This window comes from Haliaeetus albicilla, chromosome 24, assembly GCF_947461875.1.
Source record: "Haliaeetus albicilla chromosome 24, bHalAlb1.1, whole genome shotgun sequence".
NCBI lineage: Eukaryota > Metazoa > Chordata > Aves > Accipitriformes > Accipitridae > Haliaeetus > Haliaeetus albicilla.
The window spans coordinates 12,194,006-12,212,962 of NC_091506.1; the positions used below are offsets into that span (position 1 = coordinate 12,194,006).

Genomic DNA, 18,957 nt, shown 5'->3' on the forward strand with positions numbered 1-18,957 from the left:
GCATCTGCAGAAATGATTATAACTTGAAGTTCCAATACATGAGCCAGTCACTGTGGCTTAACCTGTTGGCACGTGCCAGCTAAGGCTGGTAGCTGACCATGTCTCTCAGGACAAAGTAATGTGATATAGCTTAGCCCATAGAGAAAGAGCCTACAGGCAGTAACTTCTTCAGCCGCTGTAACCTCATCTGAGCTCACACTCAGCCTGTGTGGAAAGGCATAACTCTAAAAGCCCCCAAAATTAAGTGTAAGACAATGCTTCCGTCCCATTCCATACCCTATCTCCCTTTTGTTACTTGCTACAGATGGTGCCATGCCTTTGGAGGCAGCTGACTGTACTGAGGTCACCATGTATCTGAGTGATACATGCATATTTCACTGTCTTTCACTTCAAATATCTTTATTCTTACTCCTCTTTGGTTTGGCTGATTGAGTTGGAATGGCACAGATATGAAAGAAGAAGATGGAGAATATAAAACCATTATATGAAATTATCTTCTCAGATAAAATTATCTTCTTGGATAACAACGTATAAATCTAAACAAGGTGTAGGGTGGATTTGCACGTAAAGTAGCTACTCCATAATAAGTTTTTTCTGTGCAGTTTGTGCTCCATATTAATACAAGGCAACATACCTGAGTTTGTAGGATGACAGACCTCAGGTTTATCTTGGGATAAAAACATTCATGTGTGCCATTTAGTAGAGCAACTGCTGTGCTATAAATCTATATCCCAGCATTGGTGCAACTATCCTCAAGTATGTATTGCCAGCTGCTTCTGAGAATTTCTGCTGGCTGACTCAAAGGAGTTATTTACTACCTGATGCAAGACTGGACTGTAGTACCCAATGTCATGGAGTTTGCTAAAGCTACTAATTTAGCAAAGGCTCAGAAAGGGATTGGCATTTAGTAGACAGCAAGCCAGGTGACCAAAAATGAACAGTACATGTAACCCATATTTCAAGGTTTAATTTAATTTGCTAAAGATCTGAATGGGAGTTATTGTTCCAGCTGTCTCCTGGGCGACATCTCATACCTTCCTCTAAATATATGGTGCCAGTTACTGCATCAGCTGCACAGAGGATTCTATATAGCATTTCCTATATGCGTGCTTGTATCTGAGAGTAGAATTTGACTTCCTAGTGCTGTCAGATGAATTAAATTAAATTCAGAGCATATTGCATTCATTTTCAAAACCTCTTTTCTTGCTTGCTTTCTCTTGCAAGTGAGCACATCTGTGAAGCAGCAGTACCATGACAACATCCGCTGGATTCGGGAAGCTGGCAGGCACAGCTTGGTAAGTGCACAACCTCCTTCAGCACATGTGACCTCTCCTGGTCCAGAATGCAGTTTTTGAATGCTGGAGTGAAAAGCAGGAGTGGGCATGAATGAAAACACTGGCCGTAATTCCCATGGCTGATAACTTAAACCTCTCTCCGCAGCAGGGTTTTAGGGTGAGCTGAAACAGTTCTGTCCCTTCACTTCCTCATCTGGAAATGTTCAAATAATCCAGCAATATCTAGTCTTATATGTGGAGTGAAACATGTCAATGATTCACCCTCCACCTCATTTGTAACTACCTTTCTTTCAGACCGCTATTCAAATTGTTCCTCTTGTCATTGCTTTGGCCCAACCTTTTCAGGACTGCAGTTCCCAGTACCCTTTTCAAAACAGATGAGGCCAAAGAACTGCCATCCTTTTGTGTTGTGGGAAGCAGAATGCCAGTGAAGCATCCTTCATTTTTCTTTTAGGGCAGGATCTCCCTGTGAAGCTAACTGGTAACACTGTAGGGCTCATATGTGCTCTTCTGGAAGCCAGATTGGTCTGTGGGGTAAAAGCTGGAGAAGAGCATAGCTGTGCAGGACAGATGTTCTTTGCCATTATTTGTCTCCATATTTCTCTTCCCTTCCAGCCCACCATTGCCAGTTCCAAACCTCTGCTTCTCAGCTGTTGATAAGGGATTTGTTGATAGGGGGATTACAGCCTAGCAATCAGGTTGATTTAAAAAGTGGGATTTATTGGACAGTAGCAGCTGAATACAGAAATACGTCTCACTGATTGTGTGAGTGGAGATAAAACTCAGTTCAAAGAGGGATTTTAATTTCTTTTTTTCTCGAAGCTGGATGTTGACAAAGAAATAATCTGCACTTTCTCCTACAGAAGGGAAGGGGTCACTCCTGTGACTCCATTTATCTGGAGCCCGAAGATAAGCCAGTTGCACAGAGAACCTTATCACTCTGGCATTTTTGTTTTCCAGGTTGTTGGCTCTCAAGCTAGAATCTTGTATTCTGATCAGAGGGGTCGTGTGTCTATAGCTGTGGCTATTAATCGAGCAATTTCTGAAGGAAGGATTAAGGTTTGTCTTTTTTGTCTTGATATGGTCTGGTAATTGTGTTTAATATCTGAGACAGGGGTGGCAGGTGGGAAAGAAGAAAGCTTCAACCAGTAAGAGCAGAAGTGCCTGCTGTTTACATGGGACCAGTATTCTGTTAGCATGTATTAGAGCTCAGTCCTCCTCTGCCTGTCACCAGTATTGCACTACATAATAGAAGAGAGATGAGTTTAGAAACTTTCTGTAATATGCTACGTTTTATTTCACGTTGGGAATCTGCCTTATTTTCTATTTGGGCATCTACAAGCACAACATATCATGCTGTGATTTACTGAAAACACAAGGCAGGGACTGTAACTCCTTAGCAGTGCCCCAAACATTAAAAGTAACAAGACACTGTACCACTCCCCATACCACTCTTACCCTCTATCCCTCACTTTCAGCCATATTATGGCTACAGCCAGCTCTGCAGTCAATTTTCATTTGCATTGCTTATGTGAATGAAGAAAATCATTAGGCTTGACACTGCACCTCTAGTGCATAATGAGTCCTATCTTAGTTGTCTGGGTAAAATCCCACTGACCATATGTGGTGGTCGTAAAAGTACATACTACGGGCAAGATTGGATAGGGATTTTCTAAGTTCTTCATGAGTATTGTAGGTAGATGTAGAATGTGACATCCTGGGGGGACCAAAATCCTGAAGGCACCACTCAGTAATTACACCCATTATTTGCTGTGTGTACAGCAGCATCAGACCAAGACATTGTCATTCATTCATCTCCATCTCTTTTATAGCTGAATTACAATTACCCTTTTTAAAGGGGCAAACTGAAGTAAAACTTAGAATGGATTCCAGCTAGGAACGGTCTGTTTTCTGTTACTCAGAATATGTTTTTTAAAATATTTCAAATGCTGTTGACCTTCTCAGGATTCAAAATGAATGTCACTGCAAGCTAGACTCAAAAAATAAACCTGACCAGACAGAGCACTTACTTGGAGCTATGACTGACAAGGTCAGACTCCCAGGCCCTTCGGATTTTGTTGCGTCCTTTTTTTGTTTCTGCAAATCTCCATTCCTCCTCTTGCAAGCTGGATGCTCATGTCTATTTTCAATGATTTTCTAAGTCACTGCCAGCATAAAACAGAGCCAGCTATTCCAGACCACACCATGCCAAGAATTATTCTTATATAAACCCTGTGCATGGCAAATTACAACGAAGACCTGCAAGCTGGTCTAGATTCATACTGTCAGTTAAATTCCAGATCAAGAATGGACTTGTTTGAGCTGTATGAAATCACTGATATTCATTGCTAACTTATTTTTAGTTTTGACATCTTCCAAAAGAATGAAAAAGTGTAAAACTTCTTACTGTTAGTTTTCATTTTCAACAGCAAACAAGAACTACTTTTGAAAGAAGATTTTTACATACTGAAATGTCTTTGAAATTTCAGCAAAGAAATGTTCAGATGAAATGACCTTACTGCTTCCTCTCTTCTCCCTGCTCTCCTTTGAGGATGCTATTGGCATAAAAATAAGCTCTTGTTCTTAGTTATGAAGGGATGGTGGTTTTCATGAACAGTATGTGAACAACTGTTTTATAAAGAATAACAAGCAGAGAAGGTGTTTCAGGGTGTTTAGGAGAGGCAGCAAAGCTGAGGTTTTAAATTACTTAAGACAGAGTTGAATTCAGCAAATGATGATTCTCAGTAGCATTGACAGTCCATGAAGGATTCCATTTTCTTGTCCTTGGCTTTTTGCAGGCTCCAGTAGTCCTCAGCCGAGATCACCATGATGTGAGTGGGACCGACAGTCCTTATAGAGAAACGTCAAACATTTATGATGGATCAGCCTTTTGCGCAGGTCAGCAGAGCAGCTGAGGCTTGTCTGTCCAGGCAAACAAGGAAATTGCTTTAAAAGAGAAACTGGTTTTTATGCAACATTTAAAAAATGTTTTTGTTTAACCCTTTAATCCTAATTAATCAGATTTCCTGAGAAGCTTGGTGGGATTTAAGTGATACAGACATGAATGTGGAGCTAGTTAAATAGGAGAGGTCCAGAACAATGCTGAAAATTCAATGAAGATGCACCAGATTTACCTGAATGTAAATGGAGAGCGGTCTGTCTCAGAGGACTGTATCTCCTGTTTGATTTTCATTTTGCACCTCACTGTTTCAAAGAGGTGATTTGAGCAGAATTACAGCTGTATTTCCTTGGGATCCACATGATCAAAATCAGGTCTATAATAGTATTTTGCTTAAAGCAAAATGATTCACAGCTGTGATCATTTCATTGCCTGAAGACTCAAGAAAACAGTCTGGAGTTTCTGAAAGAAACTTTTTATTCATAAGGGAACATACTCTGATAGTAAAAGCTTAAGAATGGAAGTCAGGCGTTCTGGATTAGACTCCAAGCCTTGTTGCTCACTTACAGTGTGACTGTGGGCAAATCATGTAGGTTTGCTATACAAAAGGAGCCTTTAATTCTGCACACCTGACCTGAGCTAACCAGACTCTGCTTTTAAGTTTGTGAAATGATGCTTTAGAGAAATAAACCCAAGAAATATCAGATTGAAGACATAAAAAAACGAGTGAAGTACTAAGCAATTTTTAACCTAAATCTTCCTCAATTTTCCATCCATAAAGTGGAAATTATGATAATAGCTTTAGCCCAGTATGTTTCCACATGTCATGAACTGACAGCCACGAAGTGGTGTGAGATTGGAGGATACAAGCTGCTGTAGGAGGAGAAATTATGATAGAGGTAGCTGAGCATATTGAATTACTTCCATTATGGGAATTCATAATAGAACCAAATTATGGCTCAATTTATAGGAGAAAAGTTCCCTGCTATCTTAACTCAATTTCCTGATGAAATGAGGCTTTTAGCTGTGTCTATCAGCCCCACTTCAACACTTTTTGAGTATGTTGGCTAGTTCTAATAGGCCAGATGGATAGATGTCTTGCATAATGTTTGGTTCTGACAAGCTGTGAGAAAACGGTGCAGCTGCAGAGAGAACAGCAATCCAAAGTAACGTCTCCACCACAGGGCTTAGCAACATAAGTAAACCTCAGGCAATGCCCTCAGAAGAGGGCAATAGAAACAAGGCTTGCTAAACCCCATTGCTCATCATGCTGTGTTTTTCTTTGCATTTTATGATTTACATGAACCATTTGCCTTCTCCAAGGGCTTATCTAAAGCCTGTTGACCACTGATTTCACTGGTCTTTGAAGCCAGGCCTAAATCTGTTTTACCAGATGAGCCTCTGGAGGTAATAAAAGAACATCTTAGGTCTTCCTCTCTCCCTTCTTTCCTGTTGTTTTAACATTTGAGCTAGTTCAGGTGAAACTGGCTCCTCTCCAGCGCACAGGAATTTTCCAGAGTGTTTGCCTGTCTCATTTTGCTTTACAAGTAAGTACTTCAGCCTGATCCTTGGCAAACATGGGTCATTGCAGCTCTGTAAAGTGTATTTCAGCACAGACATTTGCACAGTTAGTGACCTTTATCAAAGCCAAGGAGTAGCCCATTATTACATTTTTAGTCCACTTGTCATGCTGTTTGTCCAGCCTCCACTCTTATCATGCTAGTGGCTGAGGACAAAATCTGTACATTTTAGAATATGGGGATTTTGATCTCCCCCATTGCCTCTTGACAGCACTGTAATTATGATAATTGGGTTATTAAAGTGACATAATGCCAGATAAAAGATGCAATAATGGGGCTTTTGACAGGGTTTAACATAGATTAGTGCTCAAGTAAACTAATTTTTCCATCAGACATGTAAAAACTGTGGGCCTGCAAATGTGGCTGGTGGGGATATTGCTGTTTGTCTTTTATTTTTTGCTGTTAAAAGCACAGCAAATGACATATTAAATCTGTCCTGAATTAAATCTGGACAAACATTTTCAGTAAATTTTACCCTGTTATCCTCTGTGTGTACCTCTTTCCACCTCTCTGGGTATATGCGTTAGCACAAATTGTAGTGAATATACAAAATTCTAGTGAACATTTCAGTGGAAATCATGCATTTGACATTAGTCAAATTACATTTGTCTGCTAAATTATTTTCCTTTTAAAAAAAAAACAACAAAAAAACCTCCTATGTGATTTCAGCAGTTATGTTCAGGATAAAATTCCCCCATGTCCAGAGAATTGGGGCCAGTATCACTTTCATCCCAACTTTGTTCCCAAAACACAACTCCATAGCTTTAGACTAGCTTTCTGCACAGGGCTGAATTAACTCTGCAGTCTGATCTGAAAATACTTCAGGCTTCTGAGAACTGCAAGGTGTGTAGTTTTCTAGGTGTCCCCCCCATTTTGAAACCCTCCATATGGATGTGTCCAGCCTGTTCTTCCATGACTAAGGCATCCCAAAAGGGAGGATTGTATTTCTCTCCACCCTGAGAAGGTATCTTCCAGCTGAGGAGTGATAGGTTCTTCAGCTGCTTGAATTGGATCACAAATGCAGAAAGCACAAGAGTCCTCACAAACTACAGTGTGAAATTGGCATTTGCTTCCTCCAGTGTAGGGGCAAAGAGTGGGAGGAAAATCTCTTGCCTGTTCCTCCCAAGAATGAGATGTTCAGTGTATATCTGTGAGAGAAGCTGTGGGCAAACCCTGCCTCCAACACTGCCTTCACACGCCATAATCAAGGTGCCAGTGGAATGAGTGAGCAGCACGACAGAAAGAAATGAATGCAGCATGTCAGATCCATAACACCTTTCCTCTCCTCCTAGACATGGCAGTACAAAACTTCGTAGGAGATGCATTCAGAGGAGCGACCTGGGTTGCATTGCACAATGGTGGTGGAGTTGGCTGGTAAGAACTTATTTATGTTTCTAAAGCTGGACTCTGAATCCCAATACCACTGCTGTGTAGGCGTGTGGGGAGGAGAGATAGGAGGGGAACTGCAGAAAAGATGTGTGTATTACTGGAGTAGTACAATGTCATGATCATGGGAAGGATGGGTTTGGAAACAAGGGCTGAAAGGACATATTGTATGGTAAAGTGTGGTGTTGTATGAGTTTTTTTTTTAATTAATGCCTATATGTCTAGAAAAAGTGTTTTGGACATTGGCCACAGCACAGTTTGAAGAACTTAATTTGCCAAACAAGGACAGTCTGCCATGGTCTTTTTGAACAGATCCTGCTTCCAAAGTTGTCTTCACACATGCACAGCCAGAGTGTCAGTGGATGGATTATGTTTAGGTTTCCCCTTAAGCTGTATTTAAATCTGTGACCTTAGGACCCCAATATAAACACTCACGTGCTAAAGTGCAGCGAGGGGTTATTGATACAAAACAGCTCAGGTGCCAGCAAACCCCCCAGTCTTTCTCCCCTTGCTCATGCCTGGTAGGATAAAAGGACAGGATTAGACACCTCCTTCACATATGATGCAGAACTAAGAGAAATGCCTAAACTGAGAAGCAGAATGGAAGAAATATATGTGGAGAGGGAAACTGATCTCCTTCATATACCACTAAAAGGTTACTCTGGATTGGCAGAGGTGTAGGGAAAATGAGAGCCTGGCCATGCTGCAGAGCCTTAAGTTCTTGTTTGTTGTTTCCAGCATAGTCCAGCAAAGCAGCTCCCATTTACAGTCATGTCTTCATTTGGTGGTGTTACCAGACAAAAGCAGCACAACCCTCTATTAAATACTGTAGTGAACCCTCCTGCTTCCCTGCTCCATCCAGCTCTGGAATATGCCAACAACAGCAAGCCAAAGAACTTGTAGCAGATGTTATCCTCAGAGAGTATATGTTATGTAGTATGTTATCCTCAGATGATACTTAATTGTTACTCATCCAGATGAGCTGAATCTAGAAAATAGCCCTTCAAGTCAGATGGAGAATTCCCTCTTCTGTACTCCAATTCCTTTGATTTCAGTGAAGTAACTACTGAATAGAAGGTACTTGAGAGCAAAACCGAACAATGGGATAAGAAAGCTTTCTGAGGGGTTAGACACAGGGAGCGAAAATTTGCCTTTACTGATTTCACTGATAACAACCACCATGGCCAGGATTTTATTCACAACTTCCATAGCTCTGAATGGAAAATATGTACCAGAACATCTTCTTACTCTGGCCATCTCAGTCTCAGACTCTAGAGATAGCAGCAGACTAGTTCTGTCTGAATTGCCTTAGATGAGTTTAACCTTTTAAAATATCTGCTTATGAAAGATAAGCAAAGAAAATCACTTTCCACTACATGTTGTGCAAAATATTTGGAACATTTTTTATGATAATTATAATCATTAGAATTGCTAAAATAATTACTTAGGTCACAAACATTCTGGGTATTGATGATGCTTAATTCAAAGGATACAAATGATCATATTCACTATGTCTCTGGTCTCTGTAAGGTCAATCCCTCCTGCTCGTTTCTAGCCCTCTGAGCAATTCAAAGAGAGATTGGCTGAACGGTGAGACTGCTCTTACTTCTGGAAAACCGGCACTGACCACACTGCAATTTCAGTTATATTGTTGTGGTTGTTTAAGTGGAGTTACATCATTAGAAAGAAGCTCCTCCCCAAGGCAGAGCAGAGGTGCTGTCAATTCTGTAATGCATCAGAAAATTAGCATGTGGCTATTCACTGAAATCAAAATATAAATGGAAGAACAGGGTTTGGTTATCCTTTTTGACATTTCCTATGGCTGCTTAGTGGCTTGTCCTTGTGGAACAGTATCTGCTCACCTTGTTCTTGGGAGCAGTCATATAGCCCTCTGTGATTAAATTACTGTGCTTCAGTGAAGAATGAGAAGCCTGAAAATTAGGCCTGTCTCTGCACGAGCCTTAATAAGCCACCATGCTGAGACTCGGATGTGGTAACAATGTCGTGTCATTAGATGCGGTGGTCTGGACAGCCCCCGAAAGCCACAGCATGACAGGTGGTTCTGCTCGGCTTAACTAATCATGGCACCACCCTGGTGAGTTCAAGTGCTGCACTCTTTTGCCTTCTAAGGAGAAAGAGAGGAATAATTTAAAGGTGGTAAAAGAAGCAAAACAAACCCCCAACCATAACAAACTATTTTCTTTGCCTGGAAGAGATAGATGCCTTTAGGTTTTAGGACCCTGTTTTTCTTTTTCTCTAGAGAGCTAAAAATTCAGCTGACTTTGCTGTAAAGAAATCTCCGTGTGCCTGATAAAATCTTCTTGTCATCAGCTGATTTGGAACTGTGAAAGTGCACATGGAAGCTTATATATAAACAAATATACACATGATTAGAGAAAAATCAAGTTGTCATTGGCAAGTTTCTGTTCAGGGGGTTCAGAAATGGCAATTGCACTGTGTTCAGCTACCAGTACTCCCTGCAGAGGCTGGGCTTGCCTGGAACTGCTGACAGATCTGCCCTGTCTTCCCTACGAGATTAGAGAAGTGCCTTTTTTCTGCTTTGATTTTTCTGTGCTATAGCTTTGTGGGACAAACAGAAAAAGCAGGATTAATATTTATTTAGCTGGAATCTGCATCACATGTGCTGTTTGAGAGACTTAAGATTAACATACTCGACTATAATTACAGCAAATGAATGTTATTCATTTCTTTCTGCCTGTTTATTTGCAGAAGAATGTATATTGGTATGGAGCCTGAGTAACCTGTAGTAACAAAAAGGCAGAAGCAATTTAAGAATCGAACTGCACTGTTGACAGTGTGACATCTTGATTGTGAGAGAGGCCTTGTTTCCTTTGATCACCTTAGAAGGAGACATCTGGAAATTATAGGAGGTAGCTTAGGTCAAAATGCCACATGTTTCTTTAATTACCTGAAAATGTGACCCAATGCTAATGAAGGCAGAGAGCTCCTCTTTAAAAGTGAGAGGGTTTGCTAGAAAATCCATCCTAACAAACATTGGTATTTAATTTGTGAGTGATTTTTAGACAGTAGGACAGATTCTGATGAGTGATTCTGATTTACACTGGAGTAACTCCATGGAAATCAACGGAGAGGCTCTAAATTTATGGCGTGCAAGTGAGATCAGATGTTTACTGTTCAATATACTGTTCATGCCTAAGCTTCAAAGGATGCTCTTTGGGATGCTGGGCACAGAGGGGATCTTTGCCACTGAAAGGACATCATCTTCCTGTATAGAATATCTTTATGAAGCACTGGTCCAGAGGTCTGATTTTCTTATTGTCCGATATTGCCAATAGGCTGTCTTGAGGTGTGCTTATACTGTGATCCCAATTACCTGGCAATGGCATCATTGGTGTTTGTAAGTGTACTCTAGCTTGGTACTTTGACAGTAAAGAACAGTGCTAATTTGGTCTCCATACACAGAAGCAAGCAGAGTATGGTGAAGTAACTGGCCCTGGTCTTGATACAATAACACTTGTAATGATGTCATCCAGTCTGGTCCCCTCTTTTGGAGAAGACAGTAACAACATGAGCTATTCAAAAAGTAGAATTTGCAAGAAATGCAGATGTTTGGATGTTTGTTTTCATCCCAAAATGAGACTAAGAGCAGAACTAACTAAAGATTTCATGCAGTAAAAAGATCCTGGGAATTAAATTCCAGGCTGAAAAGTGTTGACAGTGTCAATCAAAAATAAACATTTTATTTTGAAGAATCAGCTTACAATATTCGAACATCTCAATTGAAACATGACTTTGTTTCAATTTTTCCTGCTGAAGATGAGAAACTGATGCATTCACTGACATTCTGCTGTGAGAACTGTCAGTCTCAAGAAAACTGTGCCTTTCAACAGAAAACGTATTTGAAATAATGATATATATCTAATAATGGTAAAGTGGAGGGTGTTCACAGAATGGTACCATGATGTGAGACCTGGAGCTCTAAGTTCCTCGCTCAGCTATGTGATAGGGTCCTACTTAGCACACAGGTAGTGTGTATAACTAGTGAAAGGGAATTAACATCATGTAAGTACCAACATTATATTGAAAATGAAAAGATGTGAATTCTAGTTTCAGGAAGTAGATCTCAGGTCTGTGAGGCTCGGATGTAGCCTCATTTCACCATTTCCTGAGAAGCTTAAGTTACTGCTGGAAAATACACAGTAAGAAATTATTCCTTCCTGAACTGGAAGACACCTAACTCCTGCCTGATTCATGGATATGTCTGATGTTATTATACATACATTTTGTGAATTTATTCATTATATTAACTATAAAACACAGAGGACAAAGTCCTGCCTCCGGAGTCTCCATTAGTAGTCTCTCATACCATGTGTTGTTGTATGATACGCCCCATCTCTCAGGTATTGCTGATGCTGAGTTATAATGCCAGAACTCTCATAGATTTACAGCAATGGATAATTATTCAACTGCATTCACCACTATTCACCATATGCAACGAAACAGGAGCTTGACCAGGCCAGACTCTGAAGTCAGACAAGATGTTTTGCTCTACGTGTTTCCCCTGTCCTTTTAAAAGCAGACTGGTATTCCTCCCAAGTATAATCTGTTAGTTTTACCATATTTCTGTTGTTCTTCTGCCAATAAGTCTGCTTCCTGAAAAGTTGGCACTGATGTCTTTAAACATCGATGTATCTCACGCAAAATGAATGACTGTTTTTGAAATGATCGAGGCAGATGTGCATTAAGTGGTGGTTAACGCTTTTTTAATAAAATACTTATGCTCTCTCATTTGTCCCGAGAGAATATAAATAGATTCATCTGCTTCAATAAGTACACAGTCCTCCTCACGATCCTATCTATATGGCAGGCTCCAGTGTAGCAAAGACAAACAGCCTAACCTTTAAAAATACCCAGAGATTGGTAACTCTTCAGACAGTCAGAAGTGCTAATCTTTCTTTATTTGTTTCTAGAGTCAGTACAGACTGCAGCCTTCAGGAGATGCACCACAAGCTTAGTTTTTGGCACTCCTGCTTGGAGGAGATATTGACTGCTAGCTGGGCATTACAAGAAAGATGGAATAGGTTTGCTGCAGGTCAAGAAACTAGGCCTTTGCCCTGCTAAATTCCCTTTTTTTTTTTTTTTTTAATGCAAGTATAAAGGTCACTGATAGTGTCTCTTATTCAGCACCATTTCTATGTTTTCATCCTTCTTCCTGCAGTGCAACTGAACAAATTAACTCCTATGAATTTTGTGGGATTGCTTTGAATTATTTTGATTTAATTCTCTTACATTTATATTTTTAGGGGTGAAGTGATCAATGGGGGATTTGGCCTGGTTTTGGATGGGTCCAAGGAGGCTGAAGAACGGGCTAAGATGATGCTCAGCTGGGATGTTTCCAATGGAGTAAGAAAAAACTCATGATATATGTTCACTTTAATATTTTCCTGCCTATGTTTACTTAGGTATTTGGGTTCCAGTGCTCCTATTTTTTTTTTAACTGAATGGGGAGTATTAGCACTCAGGCAAGAGTTTTTTGAGTCTGGCTTTTTGTAACCCAGAAATAGTCCTATGGGCCTAGTGACTCATTCTATTCACTGCTTCTAATACGGGTGTCTATGAGCCTGATTCCACTAAAGTCAATGAGTTGTTTTGCTTGGTTGGTTTTTTTTTTTCTCCAACCAACTTTAAAGGACTTTAAGTCAGTAGAAGAGGCTGAATAATTCTTGGGTAAGGAACTTACTGTAAAGTGTCAGGACCACCCCTTCTGACTTTACAACATAACACAGCCCAATCATTTCCACATATCTCAGTGTGTGTTTTGTTATTTTTTGAGCAGAAAGGGAAGCATGCTTACTATAATTTTGTTAGACATGTTGGTGGTGTTATTTGCCTACATAATACAATTGAGAACTATATGAACTTTAGTCTTGTCTATTCCTAACTTCTAGATCTAGGTGTCTTGAAAGGCTTGTCATTTAAGTGCCAGCTCATCCAGCCCTTGCTGCCATTAGAATTTTTAAATTCCATTAGTGTCCAAATAGATCCTGTCTGGGTTTAAGACTAGGATCCCATCTCTGAAGTGGCAGAGAGATTTTGATTCAATACTTGCAGGGAACCAAATCAACAGGACATAGTGATGCACAGTCCAATTAAAGGACAAGACCTGTTGTGTTTCAGTCACGTAACCTCACAAGGACCTGACATATTGAGGGAGTTCCTTGCCAATGCTGACATGGTCTGTTCTGTTTTACTTCTCAAGAGAATTGCAGAATTCCTTCTTGCCTTACACCTAAACATTTTTTTTTTTTTCTCCCCATAAGACCTGGCATGACTGGAGGGTAGAAGAGGACAAGGAACAATTTTCCCTGTCCCAGGTCTGAAATAACACCATAGTAAACGATTAAGGAAGAAGGAGGAGGACAATTATATTAATTTGTATATTAAGAGTAATGAAGACAAACCCTTAACAAGAACTGTGTATCGGAGACAGCCTATTAAAAACCCAATAAATCTTTTGCTGCTCTGATTTATTGCAAGCAAAAGCCCCACTCCTCCACACACATGTGGAAAAAGGACAATCTGAGAATGCTACCCATATTATATACAAGACTGGAAAGAAACTGGAATGTACCCTTGAAAATATACTGCCAGGAATAATCATAGGTGAGTGGCAGGGAAATTGAGTTGTTGACTTGACAGGTCATTTCTAGCTGTTATTGGTATGATCCTGGGAATTTATTAACCTTATATTAATCATATGCTTAAATATTTTGCTAAATTGGAATCTAAGTATTTTCTTTCTTGAACACTTTTGAGTCTAAATATTTCAGACACTGATTTGCAATTTGTAATAGAGATTTGTAAGGCATTGAATAGAAGGAAGAACTTATTTCCTTTGTGCCAAATCTTGATTTTTTTTTCATCTGGGGAATCTTGCTTGTACACAGATCAAAACACAGAGTGGAAGAGGGGTTTACCAGTTCCCTGGCTCTCCGTAGAGTTTCATCCTTACTTGCTGGCAGAGAATTTGGCTCCTTGATTTCATAGTTTGAAAATGCATTGAATGACGTTTTCCTTTTTAAATATTTATCCCATTACAAAAGCATCGACTGCTTAGATGATACTGTTCTCTAAAGCAAGTCCTAGTTTTACAGAGTGGGGATGGAGTGCACAATTATTTTTAGTGAGAGAATTTTGTAAAGTTTATAGCGTACCTGGCTGTACCAATGTTATCTGTCCAATGTTATGTTTCTGCATGAAAATGTACCAAGTCTATCCAAATACTACTCATAAAAATGAAGTAGGTATTACAAAAATTACTTCTAAAATCAGTAAGGAAACTAGAAACTGGCAGAGGGTTGAAAGATATTCTTGTCATGAAATTGAGTGCTGATGTTTGAGCAAATATTGTGTAAGATGGATGTGGCAAGAGAAATGCAAGATTTTTACACCCATTGATTTTCTGGTCTGACAGGTTGCCAGACGCTGCTGGTCGGGTAATGACTATGCTTATGAAATGATCTGCCAAACAATGAAAGAGAATGCCGCATTGAAGGTGACTCTCCCTCACAAGGTGGTAGATGAGAACATCTTGGAGCAAGCCGTGAAACATTAGTGGTATTCCAAGTGCAGTGTTGTCCTTGCAGAAACATTTGAAGTTGCTTCCTTGATATCCTATTTTGCTCTCTGGCCAAATGATAAAAGCCTTGCAAATGTCTCTTCCATGTGAGTTCTTTTTTTCCCCTTTAACTTGTTAATGGGGCAAACCTGTATCTATCTGTGACAGGTCCACTGATGTCAGGAACAGTCTTTTCACTAACATATTTGGAACAATGTTTGCAATAAGAAACTATGCATTGTAAGGAAAGGAACTGGAATTTTGTCCCTGAAAATTGAATGAAGAAAAGAAAATCCACTTATTCCTGATAATTCATAAATTAAGGAAACTCTTAGGTCTAGTAGATTAAATGTGGAATGTGGAATGGAAATTGGAACTTTTCATTCTAATTCAGAGTCTGCTGCTATGAGCAAAAAGCCATGAAATCCACTAGCCAAACATGTGGGTGTATAAACAAACTTATTCTTCAGCTGGCAGAGGATGTACTGATATCACATGTGCTAGACTCAAGCTTTTCTATATTGCTATAAAAGCATTTGGTGACTGCAATAGAAGCACCAGATAAACTGTAACTGGTTAAGCGCAGCTACCCTGCATATGTTTTTCTCTGAAATTTTCACCCAAGATTTTCACCACAAGCAGGAACAGAATGCAGTGCCAGGTAAGTGGGCGGAAAAGCCTGAGAACAGTAAGTACTAGACCATTTCCAAACATCTTACAGCAAGGCTAGGAAAATATGGAACAACTCATGATAAATTAGTGTGAGCCAAATTCTGCATCAGTCTGAGATGGTGCCATTCTGCTGAATCTGATGTTGTGTGCACTTTGCTGCCTCACAATGATGAGTTTGCTCTTCTGTAGAAGCCCATTGCACTTGAGCAGCTTCTAAATGGATGGAAACCTCCAGAAAATCTAGATCCTTAGTGCTGGTTGCTGCTTTTTAGTGAAAAAACATGGGCTACTCAGCCATTTGGATGCGAGTGGTGCAATTAGCAAAGCACTGTAACAAAATGATCATGCAGACTTTCCTCCTGAAATAAAACACAACTGATGAGAAACAAACTAAAGCACCAATCACAAGACAGTGTGGGCTTCCTTTGCACAGAAGTTGATTATAAAGTAAAATAGAGATAGAAAGGTCTTCTTGGTCTCCCTTCTTCCCAGAAAGAGTTAGGAAGGCAGAGAACCCAGTGTGCCTAGATGCAAATGAAAGAATGCATATTTTGCACCTGAACCTACTATTACATTTGTGTTAACAGTAACTCACTGAAGTCTTTTGTTCTAATCAGCTGTGATGCTGAATCAAAAATTGAGGCTTACTTTGAAGCCCCTATATGCATACATATTGACAGATACATACATATATATTTTTACAGAAATATATTTTACATACACATCTCTATATATGTGTGCGTGTACAAAAATAATTCTTAGCTATCATGTCTCATGCTAAGCATGGCCCTTGCATATGGGCCTCATTCAGACACGAACACTGAGCATCAGCAGTCCATGCCCCAGTGTGCACGGAGTGACAGGCCAGATCAAGTCCAGTTCCCTATCTCCTTGGCACTGTATGCGTTACCCCTTGGAACGGAAAGGGGTTACACAGGTAAACCTGCTTTGGCTGCTGCAGATGAGGTGTGATGAGCTGCAGTCCTCAGGACTATGGGGTCTCAAGAAACTATAGAACTGTTAGACCCTTGCGGTACTTGCCAGGTGAGCGTACTCTGCAACTCTGTATTGCCTCTGGTGCCAAGTAAAGGAAACCATTTATTTTGAATCACAAATCAGTTCTTTACTCTGTTCACATACTGTGTATGTCTCCAGATGAATAGTGAGAGTCTGGCATCTGCTTGTAACTGAACCTTCTGTGAAGTGCAATCTGCAGTTGATCGGGATTGCTTTGTATTATGGAAAAAAACGCCCACATTGCCAAGTTATACGATTGAGATGTGAGTAGTTGTCAGCCAGATTTGACAGCCTTTGCTTTGACATATGTTATGCATTACCTATTATTAATAACCACACTGGACTGCATCCAAAGTTAGTATCTTGGTATTGTACAAAACCGCTCTAGTCTTCATAGCCCAAAAGCACTAGGGTACCGTTTTGTCAAGAGGAACAACAAGAAAATACACTGGCTTTTCTGTACTAAGGAATGTTGAGCTGCTCCATAGGTTCATCTCAATTCTGAATTGAAAACCCACCAAAGACAAAATGTTGAAGAAGTGTTTATTACGAATTCTTTACCTTTGTATTGCTTAATACTGGGGTACCTGCCAGCATGCTCACTTTCACATCCCAGACAAAAACATAGCCTTATTTTCATCCTTATAGCTCTATTGACCAGAGGACATAGCCTTGCAACCCGTGTTTCATGCCACTCAAGTCCCTGGGAGTTTATAACTGTGGCCTACCTGTAGGGAGACATAGAACCTGAACGTATGAAGGCTATACAAGAGCTACTAGTTGAAATTCAGATTATAAAGTCTCTATTAATGAGATAGCATGGGTAAGGCAAAATGGGTTACAGAAAGGCAGTGAACTGATGAGCAGTTGGTCATATTTATGACTATTCACTGCTGATTATTTTAATTATGTAGTAAATAGTTATGTGTATACATTTAAATCTACTTTGGTCTTTTAACTGCATATAATCTCAAGCATTTAACAAACCTGAACTGAGGTTTACGGGAAGGCACAGGGAAACAGTAACGTGTTACAGCCTGGGATGAAATAGCAGGTGGTTTCCAGCGTACAGAAACCATAAACAAGCCCAGTGTGAAGACTCCTCTTCTGAGCCTCATTTTATCTGTTCTCGTTTGCAGAGAAGCTGGGACTGTGAATAAGCTATTGTTCTGTGGGCATGCTGATGTCATTTTGAGGTAGCTGACCTCACTGCTGGACAAACCCAATACAAGCAGAGCCGTCTTCAAGCTATCTGTCCATAGGCATTGCATCAGATCAGATCCAGACAGGGAATGCAGAGGCTGTGAATTACTGAAGTCTCAAGCTTGCCACAGGCTGAAGCATCCTTCCTATGAATCTTAGTACCTGAATGTTTTCCTCAAAACACAAGACACTTGTCCTGAAAAGCTTGTGCCTGGTTGCAGGTAGAGGCAAGAGCTTGGTGATGAGGGATAATTCATGCAGTACACTCATGTGTCTGTAACTACAGTGGTTTTTAAAGGTATAAAGCTTGTGACGTGAGAGCTCTTAGCTCTCCTAGTTAGGGTCTTGCTGGATCTCTCCAGGCTGTGGCAAACATTATGGAATTTGTGGCTTGATATTTTTTTTTTTCTTCTTCTTCAGGTTTGATATCCTTCAACTAGGGATGCACCTACGTGTTAAGCGATAAACTGAGCAAACCTTTCTTTTCCTAGGAACGTGAAGGAAAGTACTGCACAGACCTCCATAGGGAGATCAGGATGGCTAGGGGCAGCCAAGGACAGGAATGACCCCGCACCCAGCGACAGCAGTGGGGTAAGGGGATTTCAGAGGGGGCCAAGCTCAAGCACCCAGGGACTTCAGACTCTGCACAGGTGGCTGTGAAGGTGCACGGTGGAGCTCTGGGCGTACCTACAGCTCTATGGCAAGAAGTACCAGCTTCCCTGGAGCTGAATGTGCCTGGCCAGCGGTCTCCCATCCTCGCTGTTGGAGGTTTGATGCTAAATTGCTCAGCGGAAAGGGGAAATCATTTGCCGGGTGGAAGGATCACAGCACCACCTCCTGGGACTGCAGGAGGGAGCTCGTGTCACTTCCATGGCAAATACAGGATCATTTTCCCTTTTCTTTAAGTATTGGAGTGCCAGAAGCCTGCTAAACATTCTCCCAAAGACAGCTTTGCCCGAGAATGAAAAAAAAAAAAAAAGAAAAAAGCAACTGTTTTACGCATAGGCTGAATTTGCAGGGTGGTTTTGCCTGGGTTCAACCGCCTTCAGGCTCCGCACGTCATCTGACAGCCTCTTTCCCACCCTCAATCTTCCTTGTCAGCGTTTGTCCCTTTTCCCTCCCTCCTTTGCAGGGTGCTCCCCCCGCACAGCACCGCAGCACTCCCCACCGCCCCCACGAGAGGGGAGGCCGAGCGGCCCCGGGGCAGCCCCCGCCGGCGGCCGGGCCCCGCTCCGCGACTCCGCGCTCCGGGTTTCCCCGGCGCCTCCCGCGCCGCGCCCGCTCCGCGCCGCCGCGCTCCGGGTT

At 40.9% G+C, this 18,957-nt stretch overlaps 1 protein-coding gene across 2 annotated transcripts in view; it reads left to right on the plus strand.

Annotated features, from left to right (window-relative positions):
* UROC1 (urocanate hydratase 1) overlaps positions 1–14,859 on the plus strand; it is a 123,442-nt gene extending 108,583 nt beyond the window's left edge. For both annotated transcript variants that reach the window (XM_069812137.1, XM_009927670.2), the window contains 6 exons: positions 1,225–1,295; positions 2,256–2,354; positions 4,094–4,193; positions 7,067–7,148; positions 12,446–12,545; positions 14,617–14,859. In XM_069812137.1, coding sequence (XP_069668238.1) covers positions 1,225–1,295; positions 2,256–2,354; positions 4,094–4,193; positions 7,067–7,148; positions 12,446–12,545; positions 14,617–14,757 — 593 coding nt within the window. In that variant the 3' untranslated portion in view covers positions 14,758–14,859. The remainder of the gene's footprint in view (positions 1–1,224; positions 1,296–2,255; positions 2,355–4,093; positions 4,194–7,066; positions 7,149–12,445; positions 12,546–14,616) is intronic.
* Positions 14,860–18,957: the final 4,098 nt, after the last annotated feature.